Raw genomic sequence first — 26,667 nt, 5'->3', positions numbered from 1 at the left:
AGTTTTATTTGTATATTACTTTTCTTTATTAAAAATATGCTCAAAGCAGTTTACAGCAAAGAAAATGATAAAATACCCAATTCAAATAATTATCAGTAATATTAATATTGCAGTAGGTGGGCATAATAAACTAACAATTAATGTAAGCATATAGAAAATAATCCTACTAATAGAGAAAAACAGTATATAGCAATAAAATATGAAAAACAAAAACAAAAAAACCAGTGGCATAGTACCTCTATAATTAAGCCAAAAGAAAAATCTGAAAACTCAACTGAAAAGGAAGATGCTCAAATAACTTCATAACAATCAATCCATTCTATTCTGTTTGTTCTGTTACATGAAGCAATAAAAGTAACCAAATACAGCAGAAATCTTAATAATAAAGGTGGCTGATCTTTAAGGGATAGCCATCAATACAATCACATATTGCTAATCTGTTTGTAGAGGAATCCAAACTAGATCTAAGTTGAAAAATAGCTGCAACAGAATTGGCTAAAACCATTGCAATTCTTTGATTAGTAATCATGCGGAAGTGTTGTTTGTATAGAACATTAATAGCTCTGGGGGGAAAATCTCAATTTGAGCATTAATTTTTTGTTCTTTAAAAGCAAACTGATACCTGTATACACTTTATTGCAGCATATCTTCAGAGTTTTTCATGCTGCATATTGTACCTTAAGTATCTGCTGAGCCTCTTAAGATTTAATTTGCTTGAAAAAACCTCTTAATTGGCCTTGTTAGCTCCCCCCAGCAAGCCCCCCCAATATATTTATCTTTTCCATGGTGCTGCTGGTTGGTGTGTGGGTGTGTGTGGCGGGGGTGGGGGTGTCTTTATTTATAAAACCTTTTTGCAGAAGTGGCTTCAAATAGCACCTGGAACAGCTGAAAATAATCATGACAGCTGAATGCTGCCAGTCACCTTTCTAAAAAGTTTATAATGAGGCAGGAAATGACCCTGGGCTATTTCTTACCTCATTCTAGACTAAAGAAAATGGCAGCAGGCTTTTGCCATCTTTTAGTCTAGAAGAGAGCTATTCAGCTTTGGTCCTCCTGCAGATTTTGGACTACAACTCCCAACCTCCCTGTCTTGGTCACTGACTGAGGATGATGAGAGTTGTAGTCTAAAATTTTCAGGAAGTCCGAAGTTGTGCAGTCCTGGCCTAGAATGAGATGGGCTTATTATAGACTTGGGATGGGGGCAGCAGTAATTTTTAATGCTTCCAGGTACTGTTTGAAATAGCTATGGTGAAAAAGTTTTAAAAATAAAAAGCCCGCCCAGCAACCCCCACCTGCCCTAAAAATTCTAGATTGCCCATGGAGACCTGGCAAGCGTTGAGGGACAAGGTTGATCCTAATAGTTAGGGATGGGCACGGACCGGTCCGGAGGCCATTGTAAAGGCCTCCGGACCGGTCTGGACCTGGGTGGTTCGGTGCGGGGGTGTGAGGTAGCTTTAAGAGCGGCGGGAGGGTTTACTTACCCCTCCCGCCGCTTTCCCGCTCTGGCGCCGTAATGTTACGAGTAATTGGGGCGGCAGGATACCTCCCTGCTGCCCCTTCCCCGATGTTGCTCTAAAAAACCTCCCGTAGTCCTTTGTGCGTGCACATGTCAGAGACGTGAAGCGCGCGCACGATGTGCGCATGCGCAAAGGACTACTGGGAGTTTTTTTAGAGCAACATCGGGAAAGGGGCAGCAGGGAGGTATCCTGCCGCCCCAATTACTCGTAACATTACGGCGCCAGAGCGGGAAAGCGGCGGGAGGGGTAAGTAAACCCTCCCGCCGCTCTTAAAGCTACCCCCCACCCCAGTGCTGGACCGCAATGTGGCGATTCCATGCACACCCCTACTAATAGTTGAAAAGGACCATTGATGTACAATGGAAAATGTCTGAGCAAGTATTTGCTCAATGTCTTGATACATCGTTTTGCTGCAGTTAAGATTTCTTTTGCAGAAGGGTAGCTATGTTAGTCTGTTGCAGCAAAAATGAAGCCTTGTAGAACTTAAGGTGTTGTCAAAGAGTTGACTCTTTCATGCAGCGTTGAAAAATAAATGAGTGCCTTGCAAATAAGTTCACATGTTTCTAGCTTGCAAACATTTTAGTAGGCAGTAGCTCACTTTCAGATATATGAATTTAAGAACTTTGTGGTGGTGGTGGTGGGGACTCACTAAAACTCTAGCCAGTTTAACTTACCAAACTCCTCACCAAGCAACTCACCAAAATGCTAGTAATATATTCTGACATCTCAGAATTAAGAGATAATCAAAAGGGATGGGGGTGACGGAGTTGCTTTACTTCCTGGGATCAGTCCAAGAATGTATGCAGTAATGGGTGGTCTGAGTTAGTTATAAATTGCCAACTGAGTCTAGCAGTCTTGCATAGGGAGATAAACTCCATTCAGAAGTTTTTCTCTTAAAGAATCTGCAACAAATGCAAAGTGTTAATTAGGGCTCTTGTTGCACCTTTCCCTGTGCTCAGCCTTGGGATCAAAGCGTGTGTGCCCCTCCGCGCCCCCCCCCCCAGTACTACTACAACAATATTTATATACCACTTGTCAACCAAAGTTCTCAAAGTGGTTTATATAGAAAAATGTATAATACGTCAAGAAAATGGTCCCCTGTCCCCAAAGGGCTCACAATCTAAAAAGAAACATAAGGCAGATACCAGCAACAGCCACTGGAGGGATCCTGTGCTGGGGTTGAATAGGGCCAGTTGCTCTCCCCCTGCTAAATATAAAGAGAATCACCACTTTGAAAGATGCCTCTCTGCTTAGTTAGCAGGGGTTTATCCCCGCAAGAATAAAGTAGGAGATTCCTAGTGCAAAAGTAGTGGCTCAATAATTGAGTTCAGTTGTTACTGAACTGAGCATATTGGGTGGATTTTTTAAAAGGATAAACTTCTGCTGGACAATGTTGTAAATTGGGAGCTCTTGCGTAATTGATCTCCCCAAGGGCAACTTCTGGCCACCAATTTTCACACCAGTGACAACTTTGATTCAGGATATGAATTTGCCACTTTGTTCTTAGCCAGTATAAACTTGGGGTGTGTGTAATGCATCTGACGAAGTAGGCTCTGCTCTATGTAAATAAAGATTTATTTTACACCCCGTTTATGGAATAGTGTCCCCAGTGAGGTTTGCCTGGCATCATCACTTTGTTCTTAGACCCCAGGTAAAGTCCTTTCTGTTCACTCAGGCCTTTTAAATTTGATTTTTAAAATTGACAAAAACATTTTAAAATTGTTCTGGGTTGTATTTTGACTATTTTTAGTGTGTTGTAATTTCATGTGCTGTGTGTTTTTACGCAATGTGTCACTTCTGTGTTGTGAGCCACTCAGAGAACAATTTGTTATGGGGCAGCTAACAAAGTTTTGGTGGTATTGGCAATTTAAAACAATTTAATAAACTTATTTGACATTTCTGAAAGCCAGTAGTGCTGAAGGTACCACAATTGTACTTCTGTAATGAATACATTAATACTGGTAGATTAAAGCATTAGCTTGACTTTGGCCCAGATCTTTACCTGCTCCTGTGCTTTGTAACTCTGATCCCTGTGCCGCCACCTTCTTTTAAAGGAAATATTGTGCTCTTCAGTTGGTGGACAGATAGTGAGATGGAAAATATTTCCTGGCTTTTGCTTTGGCTTTTATGACTGTTTTTGTATAATTGTATTCAGAACAGACTTAATAAATACGAGGAGTGTCTAACTTCTGGATTTGAAGAGAAACATAAGATTTTAGTTGACTCTTCTGTTGTGCTCTGAAGTACAAACCTATCGAATGCAGGAAGCCAATTTTTTTTAAAAAAAATCATTTCCCACCGTAATCAGATTTAAACCATTTTTGTTCAAGCCTACTTTACTTAGGTTTTAGTAAATTTTATCCCATTTTGTAAATTATACAAAATTCAATTTTAAATAAGCACTAGCTGTGTGAATTCATGCATTCTAGCTAAGTAGGCTACATTCTGAAAAATAAATTTAGTTAACAGGAATGAGATCTCCAAATGTGTTTAGGATTGGGATGCCAGTTGCTCCATTATGTGAGGAACAACTTCTCAGATTAGTGATAGCTCAAACATGAGAGATGGTTGAAATATTCTGACATTTTCATTTGCTTAATCAAAGATTAACCTGCAGCCAGTATGCAGAGCTGTGTGCTTTGTGGGAAACCCAACTTAAGTTGGTATTAAAGAGCAACATTTAATGTTGTAATACTAACTATTTAAGATTAATCTGATACTTAACTGAAATGTGGAATAAGGTTGCACTGTCTTTTCTGTATGTTGGTCATTAAAATCAAGGATAATCAGTGTCTATAACTTTTATCATTTAAAGATTGAAGAATAACCTGAATAAATACAGGGATCCTTTTAGTGTTTTGAAATAGAAGACCATAATATGTTAAGTCTTGCATTTGGGTAAGGAAAACCAAATGCATAAGTATGGGATGAGGAAGTCTTGGTTTGGCTGCTGTACATATGTAAAAGATGAGTGGACCGCAGGTTGAACACGAGCAAGCAGTGCAATGCAGCTGCTAAAGCTAAAGTGGACTTGAGATGCACCAGTGGAGGCAGTGTGTCCAGAACACAGGAAGTAGAAATTCCATTCTATTCTGTGCTGGTCAGACCTCACTTGGAATGGTGTGTCCAGTTCTGGGTGCTGCATTTTGAGGAGGACCCTGATAAGCAGGATCACGTTCAGAGAAGGACAACAAAGATGGTGAAGGTTCTGGAGTCCAAGTCATACGAAGAATGATTGATGGAGCAGGGTATATTTAGCCTGGAGAAAACTAAGGGGCAGGAGCTGAAGGGCTGCAACATAGAAGTGGGCTTGTTCTGTGTTGCTTCTAACGGCAGGACTAGAACCAGTGTATTGAAATTACAAGGAAGTAGATTTAAGCTAGACAGAAAGAGGCATGTCCTAACTGTAGGAGCTCTGAGAGATCAGCTGATCTGCAGATGTTTGGTGTTTCTTTTATTTCTGTTTCCTTAGTTACTAGAAACTAGTAGAACCCATGGGCTTCATCCATGGTGCTGAACCCAATAGGGAGGCCTATATGTATGCATATTGACCACAAGATCTAGAATACAATGCCACTGACAAATCAGCATCTAGTCCACAGGGACCATTGCTTGCATTTAGCACCTCCTCCCTGCTTTTTCACATCCATTAAGCATGTAGTATTAAAGAAGCCATCTGTCATGAAAGAGGCACACACACATGCTTACCTGTACGTCCTGACCTGGACATGTTAGTGCTGAAGTAAGTGTGTGCAAATTGGTTGGTGAAGAGAGAATACTTGTAAATAGCAGTAGGAAGAACCTTCAAGGATAGGTTATGTCTTACTCAGAAAACCATTGGACTTTAATGTGTATTTTGTGTAGCAGTAGTTTTGTCCCGGGTTGGATAATTGCTGCTGCTTTGTGAAACCTTCCCATAGTTGTTCAAGATAGATTTGTACAAGTATGCAGCATTTCCAAATAATAATTTCCTCCACACAGACTGCCCAGGCATCTTGGCACAACTGTCTGGAGGTGCTTAGGACTGGTGATCCCAGCAGCAGTTGACATGAGCATAGTCCCTCTCCCCCTCCAGCCATCATGCTTGTGCATGTTGCTTCCAGGAAAGACAGTTGGGAATGTGACAAATCAGATGTTTCTTCCATGTGGCTGCATCCCTAAGGGCATTTGGACTCTTTGCTTTCTCCACAGAATGTCTGAAGAAGCTTTTGGGGCACTGATGTATTTATGCCTGTAGTGACTACAAGTCTATTCTTGAAAAGCTACACAATTATTTGATCCACCAGTTTGTATCCCATATCTCTTCAGTGTGAGACTTTTTAAAGCTGCAGCTAATGTGTTGCATTCTTGTTGCCTTGAGTTTCTCTCTTTAACCAGGTTTATCCTCCAGGATACTGTGTGTGTGCATGCACACGCACTTACTCTCTCCACCCGCCCTTCCTACCCACCTTCTGATCTTCACATTTGAAGTAAGCTGCAGATTGTGAAGATTCACATTGTAGTAAACTGGTCGGTCACTCTAAAATATTGCAGCATTTTGATAATGGATTTCTCTGTATAGAAACTAAGCTCATGGACTACATAGTATTAAGCTTATAATTACCCATTTGCTGCCCTGCCTATGGCAAGCAACACTTCTAGGCTTTCAGTGCTGAAGCTCTTTTACATTGGATGGACTCCTTTGTTGGGCCACAAATGACTTAACAGAGGTGTATGACACAAGTAGGTTAGTAACACTTTCAAACTTGCCATAGCACAGTATAAATTTATGCAAGCTTCAAATAGAGTTACAGGCATTTTTAATGTGTAGATAATGATGTTGTACTATCTTCCCAGTGGTACTTTATGCATCTAGAAACCCACATGGTTACATTGCTCTGTTGGTCCTCATAATGTGAAAGAGAACATGGATAATGTCTCATTCAATTAACAACTTGTTTGGAAGCTTCTAAAATAGAACTTCTGTTTATTACCTGTGATAGCATTCTAGGAACTAAGATGGACTTGACTGAAAATATGTTGGTTTGAAAACTTGCAGCAAAGGCAGACTACACATCCATTTAAAAAATCATTCTCAATGATATAGTAACTTTTTGAAGCACTTGGGTAATTGTTGATTCTGGAGTCAGCTCTATGGGATTGTGTCCAGTAGGTGTTTCAGTTTTTTAAACTTCTGGAAGTTTAAAGAACAGTTCATGGCTTCATTGGGAGCAACTGTGGAATGGTCAATGCTTAGAAAACTACCAGTACTAGCACTGTTTTGTGTCTCTGGGTAACAGATACTATATCTGCACTTAGCATTTTTCAAAAAAATCTGGACTGTAATATAGATTTGCGACTTGGTCCATGTGATCTCTGAGTTGCTAGCACATTGGCTGGATTGAAACGTGCTTGTGCAGAAGCAGAAAAATGCTTCTGCTCTCACAAGTTGTCCTCCTTGATTTCTGCTGATTCCTCCTTCCCATTGCAGTCCTCTGTCATGTTGAGGTGTCCTCTGACCTTCAGAAGGGGGAAAGTCTCATTATGCCAGCAGAGTTCCAGTTGAATGACTTGGGATCCAGGCCACTGTTTCCAAGATGTAGCCATACTGCTAATTAAAGTTATATATTGAATAAGTAGAAGCATTCTAGCCAAATAAGATCACAATTAAAATATTTGTATCCTGCTTTGGGTTGTCCCTAACAAATAACCAATAAAAGTAAAATGAGATCCTATTAAAAATTTGCAAAAAGCTGAAAAACCTTGTTGATACAAACATCAAATATTAAACCAAAAAGCCTCTCTAAAAAGATGTGTCTTCCGATGTTGCTTAAAAGCCTTGGGAGATGGAGAATCAATCCATCAACCTTTATTACGGTCTAAGACCAGCACAGGTTATAATATAGTAATACAATATAATAGATTGTGAGAAAGAATGTTGCATGTATTACTGAGATTGAGATTGGTATTACAATGAAAACTGAGGAGAGGATCTAAAAAATACAAAATATTTAAAATATAATAGATTGCAAACCAATGGGCTTATAGCTAAAATAGATAATAGAATCTTAAAATCTGCTACATAAAATTAATAAAAAGTATATAACAATGTATATCATAGAAGGACTGGGAGATGGAATATGGCAAAGCTCTTCAGGGAGGGTATTTCAAGGGGCCACAACCAAAAAGATTGTGGTCTCTAGTCCCTGCTGACTGAATCCTGAGGCAGGACTGGGAGCAGGGCCTGAGATGTAGAATTAAGGCAAATTAATATGGGCAAATTTACAATCTGACAGATACCTCAGTCCAAGTCATAAAGGCATAAGCAGCACTTTGTGGCTGCTATAGAATGGGTGTGATATTTTTGAAGTCACTAGTGCCACAACCATCCTTTCAGCAGCATTTTGGACCAGCTGGAGCTTCCAAGCTGTCTTGAAGTGCAGCCCTGTGTGGAGCACATTGTAATAGTTCAATCTGGATGTGACCAATGCATGGATGACTGAGGTTAGATCTGACTTTGCCAAGTTCATTTGCAAAGCTGGTAAAAGGCACTTCTTGGCATGGCCATCACCTGGGCCTCCAAGGACAGCATTAAGTCCAGGAGGACCCCCAAATAATAAACTTGGGTTTTTCAGTGGGAGTGTGACCCCATCCTAGACCAGATTTACTTCACTGCTCAGATTACTGGTTTTATTGACCCAGAGTACCTCCGTCTAATTTGGATTATGTTTAATTTTGTTTGCCCCATCCAACTCTGAAGGGACTCCAGACACCAGTTCAGGACATCAACTTCCTCCCTGGTATCAGCCAATTGAATTGATAGGTAGAGTTGGATGTCATCAGCATACTGATGATACTGTAGTCTGTACTTGTGAATGACATCTCTCCACAGCTTCATTTATATATCGAATATCATAGGGGACAGAATAGAATCCTTTGGCACCCCATAGGTCAGTAGTCAAGAGGTGGAACAGGCATGGCTCCGCACTACTTTCTGGGTACAATCCTCTAGGTAGGACTGGAGTTGTCATTAAAATATTTGGGCAGTCCTGGTTAAAGCATTGATCCCAGTTAAGTTCTGTTTAACTTAAAAGTTTGGCTGAGATTGCCCCCAAATTCCAGGATTCCTCACCACCATGGGGTAGGCCCTCATATGGACTCTAGCCTGTGTTGGGTCATGTGCACTCAATTTTCTGTCAGTGATGCTCAAGCTGTCTACCAGATTGCTTCATTGCCCTCTGTAGTAGAGGGTCACTTGCTCAGCAAGTCAGCAGAGGCTGGTTAAGTGCAATTGTGTCAGTTGTCCAGCCTGTCTCATCATAACAAAGGGGGCCCAGGGCATTGGCAGAATTGTCTTGTCTCTCAGTAGGAAATAGGAGTGTGCCCGAACTGGTCCGGGGCCATGTAAGAGCCCTCCGGAACGGTTCGGACTTCGGCTGGTCTGGCAGGGAAGGAGTGTGGCTTTAAGGGCGGCGGGTGGGGGGGAGTACTAATCCCTCCCACCGCTCTTCTTCCTCCGGTGCTCGACTTTGTGTGATGTATGTGGCGCATGCGCCGGCGGCAACAGTGGGTGCATGTGCGTGCTGCGACGGGCACATGCGTAGCGCCAACTTCTACTTGTTGCAGACTTGCAGACAACGATGAGGGCAGGAGCGGCAGGGAGGAACTCTGCCGCCCCAAAAACTTTTCAGCAAAGTCGAGCGCTGGAGGGGGAAGAGCGGTGGGAGGCGCAAGGCCTACCCCCCCGCCCTCAAAGCCACACTCCCCCCAGTGCCAGACCGCGCCTCCGTGGTTCTGTGCACATCCCTAGTAGGAAAATACACAGAGCTATCAGGAATCCATTAGGATCCATAAACCTCCAGGAGCAGACCTTGCCGTTCCCCCACCCTGCCAGAGATGTGCTGGGTCCACCCTTAGTCAAATGTTAACTAGATAATGATCAATCCATAATAAGTTTTAAAGCCTCCTGGACAGTTCACAGAGCACCACTGTCCATTGATGAACCAGAACAAAAAATCAAGTTTTTGACCTGCCACATATGTGGGATTAGATACCAATTGAGACAAGCCCACGTTCTTCATGAAGAACATGAATTTCCAATTTGAACCAAACAAAGCAGCCTCAGCATGGATGTTAAAGTTCCCTAAAGCTATTAGCCTCATTAGTTTTCCAGAGAGAGAGAGATGGTATTGGTATATTGTTTTATGTCAAATAGTTTAAGGATATGAATCTCGTGAATTACCTAAGTTACCTTCAAGCAAAATGAAAGTTCACTACATAAGATGGAGTTTTATGCTTGGTTTGTGTTAAAGTGCCTCTATGGTTGCTTAATTAGAAAGCTCTCTAGAGGTGACACTTGCTAGTTGTCAGCACTTGTTGCTGTATAACTGGTTGACAATGCTTGAAATGTTTAAAATCTGGAAACCCGAAATTGCTTGAAGTCATATAGTACTTGAAGTATCTTCTGAATACAGGTTTTCTGGTATTATGCATGTATTAAATGTATAAAAACATGTCTATGAATGTTTTCTGGTATTAGACATGCACACTTCTCCAGAGGCCATGTAGACACACTTGCCCACTCTAATATGGCTGCTATGCAACTTAAACACGACTGTGGAGAATAGAACTGGGATATTTTATGGTGGTGCAGGGTGAATGTAGCATAGGATATGTACTGAATCTGCTATAGGTTTAAGTAGACTGTGAACTGAACTAAAAGATACTTGCATTAATGATAGAATTTTTAAGCCTGATATGAGACCTTTATACCAGTCAGTGGGGTTTAATTGAAGAAAAATAAGAGACTCCAGGACATAAAGACAGTTGGTTAGTACTGGGACTGTGAGTGGGAGTTGTGAAATCCCTGCCCCAAATTGTTTCAATTGTGATGTTGCTAGTACCCATAGGCAAGCCACTGTTCTTGCACAACCCCTATCTTCAGTGTGAGCATTACTGGCCAACCATATTAGGCTATTTTAAGGTTTACTGAGAAAGTGCTTTCATCTGTTGATGTGCTGCATAAATGCTAAGTGACATTCTTTTTACAAATAAAGGTTTTTGCAAGAGTGAGAACTTTGCAGGGGGAACTAAACTTTGAATACATCAACATGTGAAATCGTGGGCAAAGTAACACATTTGAACTAGGTTCAAGTTCCTAGTCACTCATGACTCCATCTAGTTGATATCCTTTGGTGGTTAGGAGCAAATAGGATAATCTTAATATATGCTGCCATACATTTCTCAGGATGTGTGGAATAAAACTGTGATATGAAATGTGAATTAAGGCTCCCCCCCCGCCCCGCACACCCTTTAGACTTGCTGCAAATCAAATTGGCTGAAAAAATGGCTTGGTTGATCTGAAATGTCTGTTCAGAATTTTCTAAACTGTCTTTATTTTTCCTTTTCAGATTTTGGATCCCTCTTTGATTTGGAACATGACTTACCAGATGAACTGATCAGCAACACGGAATTGGGACTTACCAATGGTGGTGACATTAATCAGCTGCAGACTAGCCTTGGTATGGCACAAGATGCTGCTTCCAAACACAAACAACTGTCTGAACTGTTACGAGCGGGAGTTGGTGGACCCGGCCAAGGTATGGCCAGTCAGCCCCAGCAGAACAATCCTGGAATGGGAATCTTAAACAGTATGGTCAAAAGCCCGATGGCACAGGCTGCATTGACATCTCCAAATTTGGGGATGGGTGCAAGTGGACCAAACCAAGGTCCATCTACTCAGTCCAGTGCAGGAATGATGCCAGCAGTGAACAGTCCAGTAAATCAGCCTGGAATGGGAATGAATACAGGAATAAATGCTGGCATGAATCCTGGTATGTTGGCTGCAGGTAATGGACAAGGAATGATGCAAGGGCAAGTTCTAAATGGTTCAATTGGAGCAGGAAGAGGGCGTTCCAACATGCCATATCCAAATCCAGGCATGGGCAATGCTGGTAACTTGCTGGCGGAAACTTTGCAGCAAGGTTCTCCACAGATGGGAGGCCAAGCAGGCTTGAGGGGCCCACAGCCGGGAGCAATGACCAAGGTAAGACGACAAGGTTTTCTTGTCATCACATTAAACTCTTAAAGGGATATGGCAGCAGTAGTTTGAATACTTCCTTATAAACCTTGTTATCAGAGAGATTCAGTGCAATTAAGAACATCTTAAGAAATAAAACTGCACTCTTTAATGCATGCTAAGGAGGCATGTAGCTAGATATGAAAGTTGTAGTCTTAAATACCATGTGTTTAGTACCACACTTCAAAATTAGTAGATATTTTAGTTGTTCACCTGCAAAATGATCTTGTGTGGTTGCAGTGAAGATTATAACATGCTTTGTCTAGTTGCTTTTTAAACATTAAAAGCACACTAAAGGGCAGTATTGCTGTTCTTAAACTGAATGTTGACCATACTTGTGAGGGATTATATTAGCTGGGCTCCTTGGTACAGCATGTATGTTCAGTATCTTCCTTCATGATTTGTATAGTGGCCAGCAGTGTTCCCTCTAACAGGGATTCCCAGATGTTGACTACAACTCCCAGAATCCCCAGCTGCATTGTCTTTTGCTGGGGATTCTGGGAGTTGTAGTCAACATCCGGGAATCCCTGTTAGAGGGAACACTGCTGGCCATCTAAATAAAACTCAAAACCTTTTTATTATGGATGCTAGCTGTGGTAACTTCTGTTCATTTTCAAAGGTAGTTAACCTCTGAGAATTGGATGCTGGGTTCAGAGAGTGGAGGACAGGTATTGTGGGGTGACTAAGCAGTTTATTGCAGCTGAGGATGCTGGGAGTTGCAGGCTAACAATAGCTGGAGACCCTGAGGTTAGCCACCCCTGGTTTATTGCTATCATGCTCCTCTTGCATGCTTGCTTGAGGCATATGGCTGGCGGTTGGTCAAAACAGGGTGCTGCTTTGACCCAGCAGGGCTGTTTGTATGTCCTTATTCAGAATTAATAATGGAGGACCAAATTAGTTGTCCATGAGTGTGGGTAGGGTCACTTGTTAAAATGCTTCCTACTAGGCCTAAAACTTATTTTGGATAGTCAAACTAATATAGTTCTACTGAAACTTTTTTTAAGTGAATATTTCAGGAAGAAAGATAGAGAAAAGCTTGTCCTTAATTTGTCAAATATGTGGAATTAACTGACCCACAATCAAAATAGAGTTAGGTTTCTGTTGAAGGAGAGAGAGAGAGAGAGAGAGTGTGTGTGTGTGTGTGTATAAAACTGTTATCTGCCCCAAACTCTTGGGCAGGAATAGGATAGAAATTGAATGAGACAGATCTGGTTGGCTTCCAAGCAGCCGTTAGAGGAGTACAGGAAGCTATCAGTACTGCAAATTTGGCTTTCTGTTTGAGTGTTAGTGGGGCAGGGAGGCTTTCGGTTGTGATAGGCAAGTGGCAGATTGCATGGCTAGCCTAAATGTAAAACATGAGTACTACTAGAGAATCTGTATCATTACTGTGCACAACTTGGCAGCGCAGCACTTGCTGCAATATAAGCTAGAGCTTAGTTTGACCATGTCAATCTACAGTTACTAGCCAATAGTTTAGTCAAGGGCTGGGGGTGAGGGTTGGATTTGGAGTTTGAGATTCTCTGCCTGGAAGAGCTTCTTGTCACAGGTGATTGGGCAGGGAGCTATTTGTAAATACATTAATTTCTGAAGCATGGAAGCAAATGATGCATTATTGCTTGTTTAATCTTACATGGGAATGCATTTCCTTAACATTTGACACAGTGTTCTGTTAAACTGACTGGCTTTCATCCTTGGTAGCTGCCATGTGCTGTAAGGTCAACTATTCTTATTTGTATTAAATTCAATCTCAGTTTTGTTAAATAAAATTAGAAATGTGGGTTTCCCAGAAAGTTTTGAATTGGAAAAATTCCTGAAAAAAATTTCCATTCACGTTTCTCCCTCATTTACTTAAAATGCATTTTCCCCCTAAAAATACTTTTTTTGGGAAGTATTTCTAATCTGCATAAATTTTTGTTACCCTACAGGTGAAACTCGGAAAATTAGAATATCGTGCAAAAGTCCATTAATTTCAGTAATGCAAATTAAAAGGTGAAACTGATATATGAGACAGACGCATTACATGCAAAGCGAGATAAGTCAAGCCTTAATTTGTTATAATTGTGATGATCATGGCGTACAGCTCATGAAAACCCCAAATCCACAATCCCAGAAAATTAGAATATTACATGGAACCAAGAAGACAAGGATTGAAGAACAGAACAATATCAGACCTCTGAAAAGTATAAGCATGCATATGTATTCAGTACTTGGTTTGGGCCCCTTTTGCAGCAATTACTGCCTCAATGCAGCGTGGCCTGGATGCTATCAGCCTGTGGCACTGATGAGGTATTATGGAAGACCAGGATGCTTCATTAGCGGCCTTCAGCAATTCTGCATTGTTTGGTCTCATGTCTCTCATCCTTCTCTTGGCAATGCCCCATAGATTCTCTATGGGGTCAGGTCAGGCGAGTTTGCTGGCCAATCAAGCACAGTACACTGTATACTTTTCAGAGGTCCGATATTGTTCTATTCTTCAATCCTTGTCTTCTTGGTTCCATGTAATATTCTAATTTTTTGGGATTGTGGATTTGGGGTTTTCATGAGCTGTACGCCATGATCATCACAATTATAACAAATTAAGGCTTGACTTATCTCGTTTTGCATGTAATGCGTCTGTCTCATATATCAGTTTCACCTTTTAATTTGCATTACTGAAATTAATGGACTTTTGCACGATATTCTAATTTTCCGAGTTTCACCTGTAAATAGATTCTGCTGATTTGGCATTTTTGACCTGTACAGTCTAAAAATGATCATATTTCCCCTCACTGTATCTCAAAGGTTTTTCAAGTAGCCAAGTAGAAATTTTAGAGATGATAAAATTTTCCACCCCATATCTCTGAATAAAACATAGGGTAAATGGTATCCTCTGAATAAATAGTTAGGTCTGTGGTGGTAGGTTTGGTCTACTGAGAAGCACGGCTGCTATTAGGGAGTGTGGAAACATCTCTAAAATGTTGTTGAAAACTGAGGATTTATGGCACTGTGATAACATACAAGAATTGATTGAGCACACATACAATGTTAGTAGTATTGTATTCTGCAAATAAATTACCTTAGCAGTAAATGACACAATGATGCTGTCAGTTTTCTGTCCTCATACAGATCCATCCTTCCCATTGCAAATATAATGCTTAGTAGTGATTTTAATTTTAGGACACTTTTCACTTAGATGACTATATATTTGCTTCATCTTGAACCATGTGCTGCTTTGTTCTGATTTGGAGATGTCTGCAGTTGTAGCACATGCCCAGTAGGAAAAACTATGAAATATTTCCTTCAGGAAGGGAGAGAGCCGAGTTGCAGGACAGTGGGTGCCTGAACCTCAATGGGGAAGGTATATGTATGTGTGATCCTTACTCCAGCAGGCCTGGGGACCAATGTGATAAGGTTGCCACTTAGGCAAAGATGTATTTGACTTCATGGAATCGTTGACAATATTTGGTCAAGTGGCTGACCCCAAAAGAGAATGGTGTAAATTGAACTCAGTCTGAGGGTTAGTGGGAATCTACATCAAAGAATAGATTGTGTGAAATGTCCCCTCTTGAAACACAGGGGTGAATAATCTTCTTAATCTTTATTCAGTAGACTCTTAAAGTGCAAATCCTTTAGCTGGAGATTTTTTAAAAATGCTGCTGAAGAATTATAGAGGACTTTGTCCTTACTATATTAATCTCTGAAGCTTCTGTACATGAGAAGACAGCATTTTTGAAGCAGTTGCAACTTGCATTTTACCAAATAGACCTGCTGCAAAGTAGCTTATTGCCAGTCTCTCTACTCTGTCTGTAAGTCACACGAAAAAAAGAGTTTCTGCTTCCCTTAACTCGTTATCTGGAATGAATTACTCTCACGGCTGTACTAATTGTCATTGGGAATCATTGTATTAACAGGAGGCATACGTGAATCAGGAGGATATGGAAAGGCAAGGCATTTTGATGGAAGCAATCTAGGTACTGTCCACCAAAAGGGACCAGCTTAAGATGAAATTGATTAATAAACGGGTTAAAGCACAAAAATATTTCACCAATGTGTTCTGGATTTAAAGGGTGTCTAAAGGACAGCCAGATTCTGAACTTGGAAATTAAAGTACCACATTTAGTCAACGAGCCAGGCTCATAAATTTTGTCCATCAGTAATATCTTGGGGGACGAATGTCCATAATGACATTTGGCAATATCTATGCCCCTAGAGATGCAAAATAGGTGATAGCATTGTTGCACTTATAACAGTCTCTGAGTTATCACTTTTTCTTTATTGCTACCCCAAATGTAAAATTGCAGCCATTTTGCACAAAAGAAAGGATTAGGGTAACAGTGAAAAAATAGTTTACTCTATGGAGTAATCATGAAAGGTCATTCCTGCCAACTTTTCTCCATTTCTCTGACTTTAATGAAATTTCTTAGGTTTTTTGTGTTTAAAAAGCTTTTAAAACACGTTTACTAATTTGACAGCTGCAGGCCTGATGGTCAGGACAATAAAAGCACAACACACTGAAAGTTGAAAGTATTGCAATTTTATCACCTATTTCTCACACTGGAGGTCATTGTTCCTAATGATGGGTTATGCTTTTCCATTTGCTCCACAAACATGGTTTCAGGTAGATCATTCACATGGCTCGCTTGACCTCCACCCAGCAGGCAGTGGAAGCAGGACCAGTGTTCCCTTTAACAGGAATTCCTAGATGTTGTTGACTATAACTCCCACAATTCCCCGCCAAAAGGCCATTGCAGCTAGGGATGCTGGGAGTTGTAGTGAACAACATCTGGGAATCCCTGTTACAGGGAACACTGAGTAGGACCCTCCCAGTTCCTTTCCTGTCTTGCTACAAGAAAGGTGTACTACAAGGGAGTTCCTCCTCCCATGCCTCCAGCCTCCATCTTTTTTCCTTTGCCAGTTGGGTGACACATCCATATCTCTTTTTCCCCCTTCCTAATTCTAAAAAAAGAAACACAGACACCCTTTCTCCTCTCACTCTCTTTGCCTTTCTCTCCTACCTCTTTATCTCTGCATTGCCTTCCTCTACTAACTCTTGAAAGACTAAGGCTTCTAAAAAGCACAGGTGTGAGGGATATCCTGGTGGATTCCCTCTTAGAGGAGTCTGCTTTATCGAAAGGGGTAGCGTGCCCTGCAAGACCAAGGCTTCTAAAAAGCACAGACATTTCTCAGCCTTGCCACTACCTCACTTCAGCCAGGCTGGATGTGAAAAGACCAAGGAGGCAGCTGCCATCTTGAAGTGGGAAAATTAAAACTGAAAGTGAAGACAAAGAACAAGCCTTTGGCTGTATGCCAAAGCAATTGCCTCCTTTTCCAAGCTCTTTGCAGTGACTGACTTCTTACGCAGCTACTGGTAACGGTGGGGTGGGGGAGCAAAGTGGCACTGGGGTCTCGGTACTCCCATTCAAGACCCCAGAAGCTCTCTACCAATGGCCCTTTTGACAGCTCTGGTCTTGTGCAGGGGGTGGGTGGGTGGCAGCCCATGAGCAAGGATGGTGATGAACATCTCAAATCGCTGGAGGACAGGAAAATAAACATGTTCATGTGCAGGTCACATGAGGCTTTTGCTACTGCCATCAGAGCCTCAGCTCCTACTTGCAAATCAGTATATAAATATTTGGCATATTTTTGTTAGGGCATCTATCCTCTGGGCAATGGGACCTTCCTAAAGACATCCCCACAGACCAGACTAATACAAGGCTGCAGTAAGCTCTCCAAGGCAGCTGCCTTCATGGCAGATGGACTCCCTCCAAGCATCTTCCAGAGCTATGGCCTCTGATGTAGCCTTATGTAGTCTCTGAGGATTAAAAACTGGCACGTGCACCATAAGATAAATTTGGTTTCCACTCTCTGTAGGGGAAGGAAGCTATTTGGGGAGTTTCTGGAGCCAGAAATGCTCGACAAGGAAAAAGGCCATGCCCTTGGGTCACAGGGATGTGTAGATTTTTGTTGTTCTAACCAATCTCCCTTTTGGTCCTATAGAGCCTCTTCCAGATCTTGGGACAGCCATCTCTTTTGATCCTCTGACGGCTCTCAATGGAACTCCTAAGAACAAGGCTGGGTTTAGAGCCACAGCCCTCCACCAGCAGCTCTGTGCCTAGAGGCTGAGTTCTCACTCTGAACAGAGAGGAGCTACTCTAAATGCATCCAGGATACCATTTTGGCCCCGTGTAGACGTTTGATCAGTCGCATTTATCAGGCCACTTGGGCAGCCTTCCTCCACTGGGTAAGGAGAAAGTATATAGAGCCACACTCTGTGTGAGTTGCCCACATCCTGGCCACCTTACATGTTGGTTTTGATCAGGGCTTTGAGCCTAGGCCTCTCAAATGCTAGGCTTCAGCCTTCTCTGTCCTTGAACTCAGATCTTCAAACAATCCTTGTCGTCACCTTTACATATCCCATTTCCTAAGAGGAGCTTCCAGCACTGTGCTTCACCTATTCCCATCCTGGAACCTCAGTATGGTCCTTAACATCCTCACATCTTCTCCTTTCTAACCAATGTGCTACATTTCCCTGAAGCTTGTCTCCTACAAGGTTCTATTCCTGGTGGCTTTCACTTCAGCTCACAGGATCTCTGAGTTAGAGGCCCTTTCAGTTAGGAAGGAGCTCTGCATTTTCCAACATGTCACAGTGGTCCTCAAGGCTGTGACCCCACTTTCATTCTAAAGGTGATTTCTACCTTGCACCAATCGCAGGATGTTGTCTTGCTCTCCTTTTTTTCCACTGCCTTATCATTCCCAAAGAGCAAATCTGGCACAGACTTGATGTCCATAGAGCACTGCACATAAACATATGCAGACCTAAGGAGTTCCAAAGGTCAGAAACTTGGTAATGCTATCAGGTTTTGATTCTATTTGCCTGAACATATTTCCTACCCTTGCTTCAATCTGTAACTTCTGCATTTTGCGAGCTGTGTCAAGTAACTGGGAAGGTTTGGGGCCTGCTGGGTAAGGAGGCTGGGCCAGTTGCCTCATTGATCTACCTGAAACCTTCCTGCCTTGGGAGCAAATTGAGTATGTAGAACCATTCACAGAAAAGAAACTTTGGACTTAGCATCTCCAGGGGTGTAGAGCTCATTAAAAAATCACAATGAGTATTTGTCCCCCTAGATGGTACTGATCACCCTAGCCGGCTCATGTGCTGTATGGTTTTCTAGGCAAGGGGTGGGCAGACAATGCTTCTAGGAACTACTTCTCTCCCCCCCCCCCCCGCCCCGCCAACTTGGAAGCCACCAGCACAAGATAGTAGTGCAACATAGCAGTTTAGAGAGGTGGAATCAGTCACAGAAGGGCAGCTTGCACAATGCATTGTCAGGATTTTAACAACCCAGGATTACATACATTGTCAGGATTTTAACATCAACCCCCCTGAGTTTCCAGATAACTTTGCTTCAGGACAGGAGAGAAGCAAGACAGGCTGCTCTGTGGGAGAATAAACTGGAGAGAAACTAATGGGAGATAAAGTAAAAAACAAACCTGATCACTCAGATTAGCGATGGTGCGACCATATTGCCACTTAGTTAGCCATCCAGTATTGGATGGAAGGAAAGGGAAGGAGAAGCAAGCACAAAATACTGGGAGAATTATTTGATAAATGCTCAGGAGCTACCAGTAGCTCCTGAGCTACCTAGACAAAGTGCTATAATGGTATGCAGCAGTACTTAGCTGTGAGACTCCTTAGCAATAGCAATAGCACTTACATTTATATACCGCTCTATAGCTGGAAGCTCTCTAAGCGGTTTACAATGATTTAGCATATTGCCCCCCAACATTCTGGGTACTCATTTTACCGACCTCGGAAGGATGGAAGGCTGAGTCAACCTTGAGCCCCTTGGTCAGGATCAAACTTGCAACCTTCTGGTTACAGGGCGGCAGTTTTACCACTGTGCCACCAGGGGCTCATAATCTTAGGGCCAATTCAGGCATTAAATCTTAGGGCCAATTCAGACATAACACCAAACAGCGTTTAAATATACCCGAGGCCAGCAGTTCTTACTGTTTGAATGTGGGATATCTTCCAAACTGAGATTCCATTAGTGCCTCGCCCTCAATTTGAACCCTCTGTTTCAAGTTGGTTATGTTGCTGCAACTGCAGGTCTGCTGGCCCCATCATGTCATTTGAATTCAGAGCCCGCTGTAACCTGGAGTTCCTGTGACCATGGAGAGGGAGGCTCAGAAATGCACCAGCCCTTAGCAATCGGCATCTCACTGGCCGTTTCTCAGAGCAGTTGCTCCACTTTCTACTGCCTCGCAACTCTTCACTTCTCCCCTGCTTTCACTGCCTGGCAACAGGCATGCCACGTCACTAGATTTTCCTCATTTAAAGGCACAGGATGAGAAATAGGCATAAGGGCTCAGGAGAGGATGGAAATGTCTCAAGTCTGCTTGCTTTCTGGTTTTATATCTCCCTGCTAACTGGACAAAGAGGCACCTTGTAAAGTGGATGGGTTCTGAGGTGGGGGTTGTTGCGGGACTGAGGGAGTGCTGGTTGGAAGTGGTGCCGTGTAGGAGACTGAATACTCCCCCATCCCTGCCAGAAAGAGGGCATATGAAGCTTTCTACCTTAGAGTACGAGGTCATCAGTTAATAAGGATTTATTTTCACCAATTGCTCCTAGCAGACAGGAAAGTTTCAGGTAGAGTGCCAGGTAACAGGAAATCCAGGCATATGTAGCTTTCTTCATATTTTTGAGTTGTGTTTTTCAGTCTAGTTTCCTTAAGGAAAGTAAGCTTATGAGATCACCCAGATTTTTGTGTCCATGTGTCCCTATCAACTTCACAATGCCTGGACTGATTTAAACCAAATTTAGTACAGTTGTAGGGATACCTCAGTGGCATAGTTGGTGAAGATGTCATTCATCCCTTATCAAGATGGCGGATGTGTGAATGTTTGAAGAAGAAGCAGAAGTTGGTAGACTAACCATCTAAGATGGTAATTATCAGTTAAGATTATAGTGAAAGGAAAGTAGGCAGCTTAGTTCCTACTAGAACTTCTTCTTAACCAGTATGTTTGGAGGTCGTTAGTCAGGCTGCATACATGGTTATCAGCTTCATACACTGGGGAAAACATTTCAGCCTGGAAGTGAATCTGTATGATGGTTGGGAGGAATGGAAGGGGTTAATTTGTCTTTGCCCTGCCAAAGACTACCATGGGAGGGAATCTGAGCATAATCCCACTTACATCGCAGCTAATGGTTGCTGTGTGAGTGATGCACTGAGGCCATGTTCACAGTCTGGCAGTGCAGGCAGCACCACCAGTGTTGGTAAGACGGAGGAACAAGTCTAGGCAGGGGTGGAGGTAACGAAACTGCAGATACTGGATTGTCTGTGGCACGGTTCTGAGCCTTAGCGCTTAAGCTCAGGTAGCCTACCCATGGTTTGATGTTATGTCTAAATTGACCCTAAATAACTATAGAAAACCTTGACTCGTTTTGGTGCCAGTGCTGTAGGCTTTCCCAAAAACATTGCATCAGAAAATGTTTTGATGCACTAAATTGATTGGAATCTTATTTAGTCAATGTTTAAAAAAACACCCCAGCAACCCTGTGCCTTATGTGCTGTATAATTATCTCAAATGTTTTCAGTAGCCAAAAGTATCTAAACTGAAATATATGGGCGGTAAGAAACAAATAAAGCATATTTGTTTAAATATTTTAAATGAATTGAAATCTTTATTTGGAAATCTATTAGAATCTCAAAAGTTACAATTCCATAGCATACATTTTTAACATTTTTAAATTTTAGGATAAAAAAAAAGGTGCTAAAAACTATTAGCGTACTGACTTTAGTACATCCAAAGATTAGTGCATGATAATGTTCTTGAGCGTCTTCAGGATAGTCACTGAAACATTAATTATTAACATTAAAATGGCCCAAATTGGCTGAGATTCTATTACTAATGTTATGAAATGATGCATTCTTAGGAATTAAAGTGTTTTTGTGGAAAAAGCAGAAAATTATCTGCCCCACAACACACATTGGAGCCAAAACTGGGTGATGCTGATTCCGTATCGGCTGCTATGGCCATGATTGCATGTTGAGAAAATAAGAGAAGGGGAGATATTTGGTATCGCCAGCTGCTTGTTCTGCCTGGCAAGTCTTGGATCAGGATGAAATAGACCACTGTGGTGTAATCTAAAAGATAATTAGGGAAGATATGAGTTCTTCGACGTGGTCTCTGTGCTTTACACGAATGGGCTTTGCGCCTGCGCAGAGACCACATAGGAGCTTCCAAGCTAGAGTTGTAACTTTTTGGCAGTAACCCTGCCCCCACGGTATATAGGTGGCTGCGCGGGCATCCCTCTTCAATCTGTCTTAGTCCGCGATAGAAGACACATTGTTGAGCACTGCTTGCTAGATGGCACTGTTTAGTATCTGCCCTTGCCGGTTTTTACCCTATATTTTGTTTAGTATTCCCTTTCATTAGTGTTTTTATTTCAACCCTGGTACACACCCCTCCCCCACCTTCAAAGTTTCCTTGGATTTTTGCCGTTCCGTCATGGCCCTCGGGCCTGGTGTGCTACGGTTTCCTTGGTCCTTCACCAGCCTATGGCCAAGACTACAAACTTTAAGCAGTATGGTCACTGCAGATCTAAGATCCCCTCAATTGACAGCCACAAATTTTGCCTTTTTTGTTTGGGCGAGGCCCATAAGGTTGGTTCTTCCCCATACTGTGTGGCATTTACCAAACAGGCACGCAAGAATTGAGCATCACGTCTTCATTCTTGGCTTTGGGAACAAGCCTTCAAGTGTTCGGGCTTGGACAAACCACCTACTATGCAGGCCTCTTCGAGTGCTTCTCCTTTGGCCTGGAGCTTATAGCCCATTTCCTCCCCACCGGGGATCTCGGTGAACACACCAGAGGCCAATGTATCATTCGATCTCGTGGCTCAGGCTTCGACCTTGGTACCAAAGAATTCTGTGGCAGTGTCGATCTCAACAGCGGTACTCATTGAACCGTGCTCCGGCCAAGAAGAAAAAGAGAAAGAAGGCCCGTCATACTCCGGCGGAGCCCCCTAAGAAAAAGCATAGATGGACATACGATACCGATCACCGATCCTGTATGCTCCAGATGGAGACTATTCTAGATGCTGTGGTGGCTTATGCATCTAGTCCCCATGATCCCATTTATGAATCCGAGTGGGATTCTGAACCCGAGGCTCTTCCACCGAAACAGCCCTGTCGATGGTCTAATCGAGAACTTGAGGCAGCCCTCGAGGAGCGCTATGCCCGTCAAGTTGAGGACAAGATGGACTATTTTTATGCCCACCAGGAGCTTCGCCAACAGCGCCGAACCCAGGCAGCTACTGAACCGTCCCTTCGGCGTTCTACCTCACCCCGGCTGTCTACCTTGGTACCAGCATTGGTACTGAACCCTCGCTTGGAGGCTACACTTCTTCCCCTCCGCCTCCGCCCCGAACCATGTCTCTGCTACCTCCACAGATTCCACCGAGGAGTTCTCCCGTGCAAGCAGCCACGGCTACGATCATCCTGGATTCTAGACCACCTCCTGCTCGGCTTCGAATCCAACCCCTCACTCCTCCTGTCTCGAGCGACTCCTCAGATTTGTCTTCTGATGAAGAGGGACCAGAGTTCTTGATTTCAGACAAGATATCGTTGGGCTCTTCGCCCCCTACACTGATTATGGAACCAAGGCCTAGCTCTCCTTCAGAGGATTTCCAAATATACACTGACTTTGTCTCCCGTATGGCTACCTCCCTGGGAGTTCAGCTTTCCCAAGGGGATAAGTCAGAGCCAGATCCTCTCTTCCAATTGATTGAAGACAATGCCCGTCCTTTGGTTTCGCTTCCTTTGAATCTCTCCATCCTCAAGGTCACCAAGGCCTCTTGGTCAAAACCCTCCTCCCTTCCCCAAACATCAAAGAAACTTGATTCCTTCCATAGGGTGCACACTTCCCCTGACCAGGATGACTCCTTTCTAAGAGAGCACCTTCTACTGACTCCATTGTAGTAGAGTCCTCACTCTAAGTTCCGTGGATATACTTCTTCCACCCCACCCAACAAAGAGGGGAAGAAACTGGACATATTTGGGAGGCGTTTGTATTCAATTTCATCTTTATTGACCAGAATTGCAAACTATCAGGCTTACTATGCCAGATACCAGTCTTTTCTGTGGGACCATGTTGCCACTTTCCTGGACCATTTGCCTGAGGAACAACAAGGTCCAGCTAAAGTTTTCCTGCGTGAAGCCCCGCAGGTCTCAAAACAGGAACTTTATGCAATTCGTCACTTAACAGAAGGCACCTCTAAGGTGATGGCAACCTCCGTCGCTCAGTGGGGCTCCAACAGTCCTCATCCCGGCCTTATAGGCCCCAGAAATGGCAGCAACAGCCATACTCCTCTAAACACCAGTACTACCAACCACAAGACAGGTCCTTTCGTTCTACCAGATATCAACCTTACAGAAAGCGTTCCAACTTCACCGGCTCCAAGCAGCAGCAGCGCTCTAAGGGGTCCCAGCCCCATACTAAGAGACAATGACTTGAAAATCCCTCCCAGATGGGGCACCAGGCTCTCCCCCTTCATCTGCACCTGGGAAAATATCATCACCGACTCCTGGGTTCTTACCATCTTGAGAGTCGGCTATGCTATAGAGTTTGCATCCACCCTACCATACAATCCTCCACTCCCCACACCAGCCACCCCGGCTCTCCTCTCGGAAGTCAACTCTCTACTCACAAAATCTGCAATAGAACTGGTTCACAACCCACAATTCCCAGGTTTCCATTCCCGATACTTCATGGTATCCAAGCCGGATGGCTCCCTCCGTCCCATCCTGGATCTCCCGGAGCTGAACTCCTATGTCACATACCGGAGTTTTCGTATGGTCACCATTCCCACCATCATCTCCCTCTTGCGCAGGAACCAATGGTTCATCTCAATAGACCTCAGGAATGCCTACTATCATATCACCATCAGACCTCAGCACCGTCATTTCCTTCGCTTTCAGATAGTGGACACTACTTACCAGTTCCGTGCCCTCCCTTTCGGGCTGGCATCCGCGTCGCGGGTGTTCACCAAATGCATGGCTCCAGTGGTGGCGGCCCTGCAGCAACAAGACATTCAAATTTTTCCAATCTTCGACGACTGGCTTGTGGTAGCCAACAACCCACAATCGCTACTGAGGGATCTCCACACGGTCATCAACCTCCTTTCCAACCGGGGGGGGGGGGCTCTAGGTGAATTACGAGAAGTCGAAACTCAGCCCTTCCAGAACCATAGAATTTTTGGGGCTCATCTTCGACTCCATTCAGTCAAAGATTTTCCTGCCTCAGCGCAGGATCCAGGCTATCCTGGATCTGTCATCCCATCTCCTCTACCACCCATGTCAGTCTGCACGTACAGTCCAGCGCCTGCGGGGTCACATGGCCTCCACCACCTACATCATCCATCCATCACACTAATCTGTGTGCCAGGACTCTTCAGTACTGGTTCCTCTCCGTATTCTCCCTGCACGAAGATTCTCTCACCCGCACACTTACGATCCCGCCTCAAGTCCTACATTCCCGCCTGTGGTGGACGGACCTTGCCAACCTCAGGGTTGGCTCCCCCTTCCAGCCTCCACGTCATACCCTTCTGCTCACTACAGATACATCCATGGAAGGCTGGGGTGCTCACGCCAACAACCACAACATCCACAGCACCTGGTCCCTGGCCGAAGCTGCTCACCATATCAACTACCTTGAACTGCTGGCCATCTTCAAGGCTCTAAGGACCTTTCTTCTTCTGATATGAGACTCTCACGTTCTGGTCCAAACGGACAATACTACTGCCAAGGCCTACCTGAACAGGCAAGGCAGCACCTCCTCCAGCTCCCTCCTGTTCCTAGCCATGTGGTTCTGGTGTATTCGCCACGGCGTCACCCCCCTGGCAGTCCATATTCAGGGGCAGGACAACGTCATGGTGGACAGGTTGAGCAGGACTCACTCAACATCCCACGAATGGCAGCTACATTCCCTCATGCTCCGCTCCCTCTTCCGCTGCTGGTTCTTCCCAGAAATAGACCTCTTCGTATCAGAGACGAATGCGCAATGTCACCTGTATTGCTCCAGGTCTGGGATCGGGCCCAACTCCCTCTGGGATGCGTTTGCTATGAACTGGGCGGGACTTCTGGTCTACGCCTTTCCCCTGATTCTCTACTTCCTCGGGTTCTTCAGAAAATCTCCCAGGACCAACCGTACTGCATACTAATTGCCCCTTGGTGGCCCGGGAGGCCCTGGTTTCCCCGCCTCCTCCGCCTCTCCAAAAATCAATACCTCCACCTGCTACACAACCCTCGCCTCCTCTCCCTGCAGAACGGTCGCCTCCTCCATGCAGACCTACGTCTCCATCTCACGGCTTGGCACATAGTCCTAACGTGCCTGTAGACCTACAGAGAATAGTTAATACTTCACGTAAACCTACTACCCTCGCCTCCTCTTCCCAGGAATGGACACATTTTCGGAACTTTCTAGAAAACAGGAACGTTCCCTTACACTCTGTCTCTGTAGAACATGTTTGTTCATACTTACTGTACCTCAAGGAGGCTGGACTGAAGATGCCTTCCTTGCGAGTTCATCTCGCAGCCATAGTGGCTAACTCTCCACTGTCTGCGCCATCGTGGTTCCAACAGCCTACTGTCAAGCGTTTTCTGAAAGGCCTCACCCACCTTTACCCGGACCCGCCGGTCATGGCACCTGCATGGGACTTGACCTTGGTGCTCTCCTCTCTCATGCACCCTCCCTTGGAACCCATGGCCATGATTTCTCTGGACCCCCTTTCCTGTAAGGTGGCCTTCCTTACAGCTATCACTTCTGCCAGGCGGGTCAGTGAGCTCAGAGCACTGAGAGTTGACCCTCCTTACCTGGTTTTCCATAAAGAGAAGGTCATCCTCAGACCAGACATTGCCTTCCTTACAAAGGTAGTTACTTACTTTCATCGTTCCCAACTGATCTCCTTACCTGCGTTCTTCTCTGAACCATCATCTGAGGCTGAACGACGTCTCCACACCCTCGATGTTCGTAGAGCGCTCGCCTTCTACGTAGATCGAACCTCTGCTCTCTGCACCTCTACCTCTCTTCATTCTTCTCTCTGGACCCAAG

The 26,667-nt window shown here is 43.8% G+C and overlaps 1 protein-coding gene across 1 annotated transcript in view; it reads left to right on the top strand.

Moving 5' to 3' along the window:
* The window catches only part of EP300 (E1A binding protein p300), a 113,398-nt gene that overhangs the window by 6,825 nt on the left and 79,906 nt on the right, over window positions 1-26,667 (top strand). Inside the window, exon 2 of the mRNA XM_053255349.1 lies at window positions 10,907-11,541. Coding sequence (XP_053111324.1) covers window positions 10,907-11,541 — 635 coding nt within the window. The remainder of the gene's footprint in view (window positions 1-10,906; window positions 11,542-26,667) is intronic.

The sequence above is a fragment of the Hemicordylus capensis genome, chromosome 5 (assembly GCF_027244095.1).
Source record: "Hemicordylus capensis ecotype Gifberg chromosome 5, rHemCap1.1.pri, whole genome shotgun sequence".
NCBI classification, from domain to species: domain Eukaryota; kingdom Metazoa; phylum Chordata; class Lepidosauria; order Squamata; family Cordylidae; genus Hemicordylus; species Hemicordylus capensis.
This window is presented reverse-complemented; position numbering and strand designations above follow the sequence as displayed.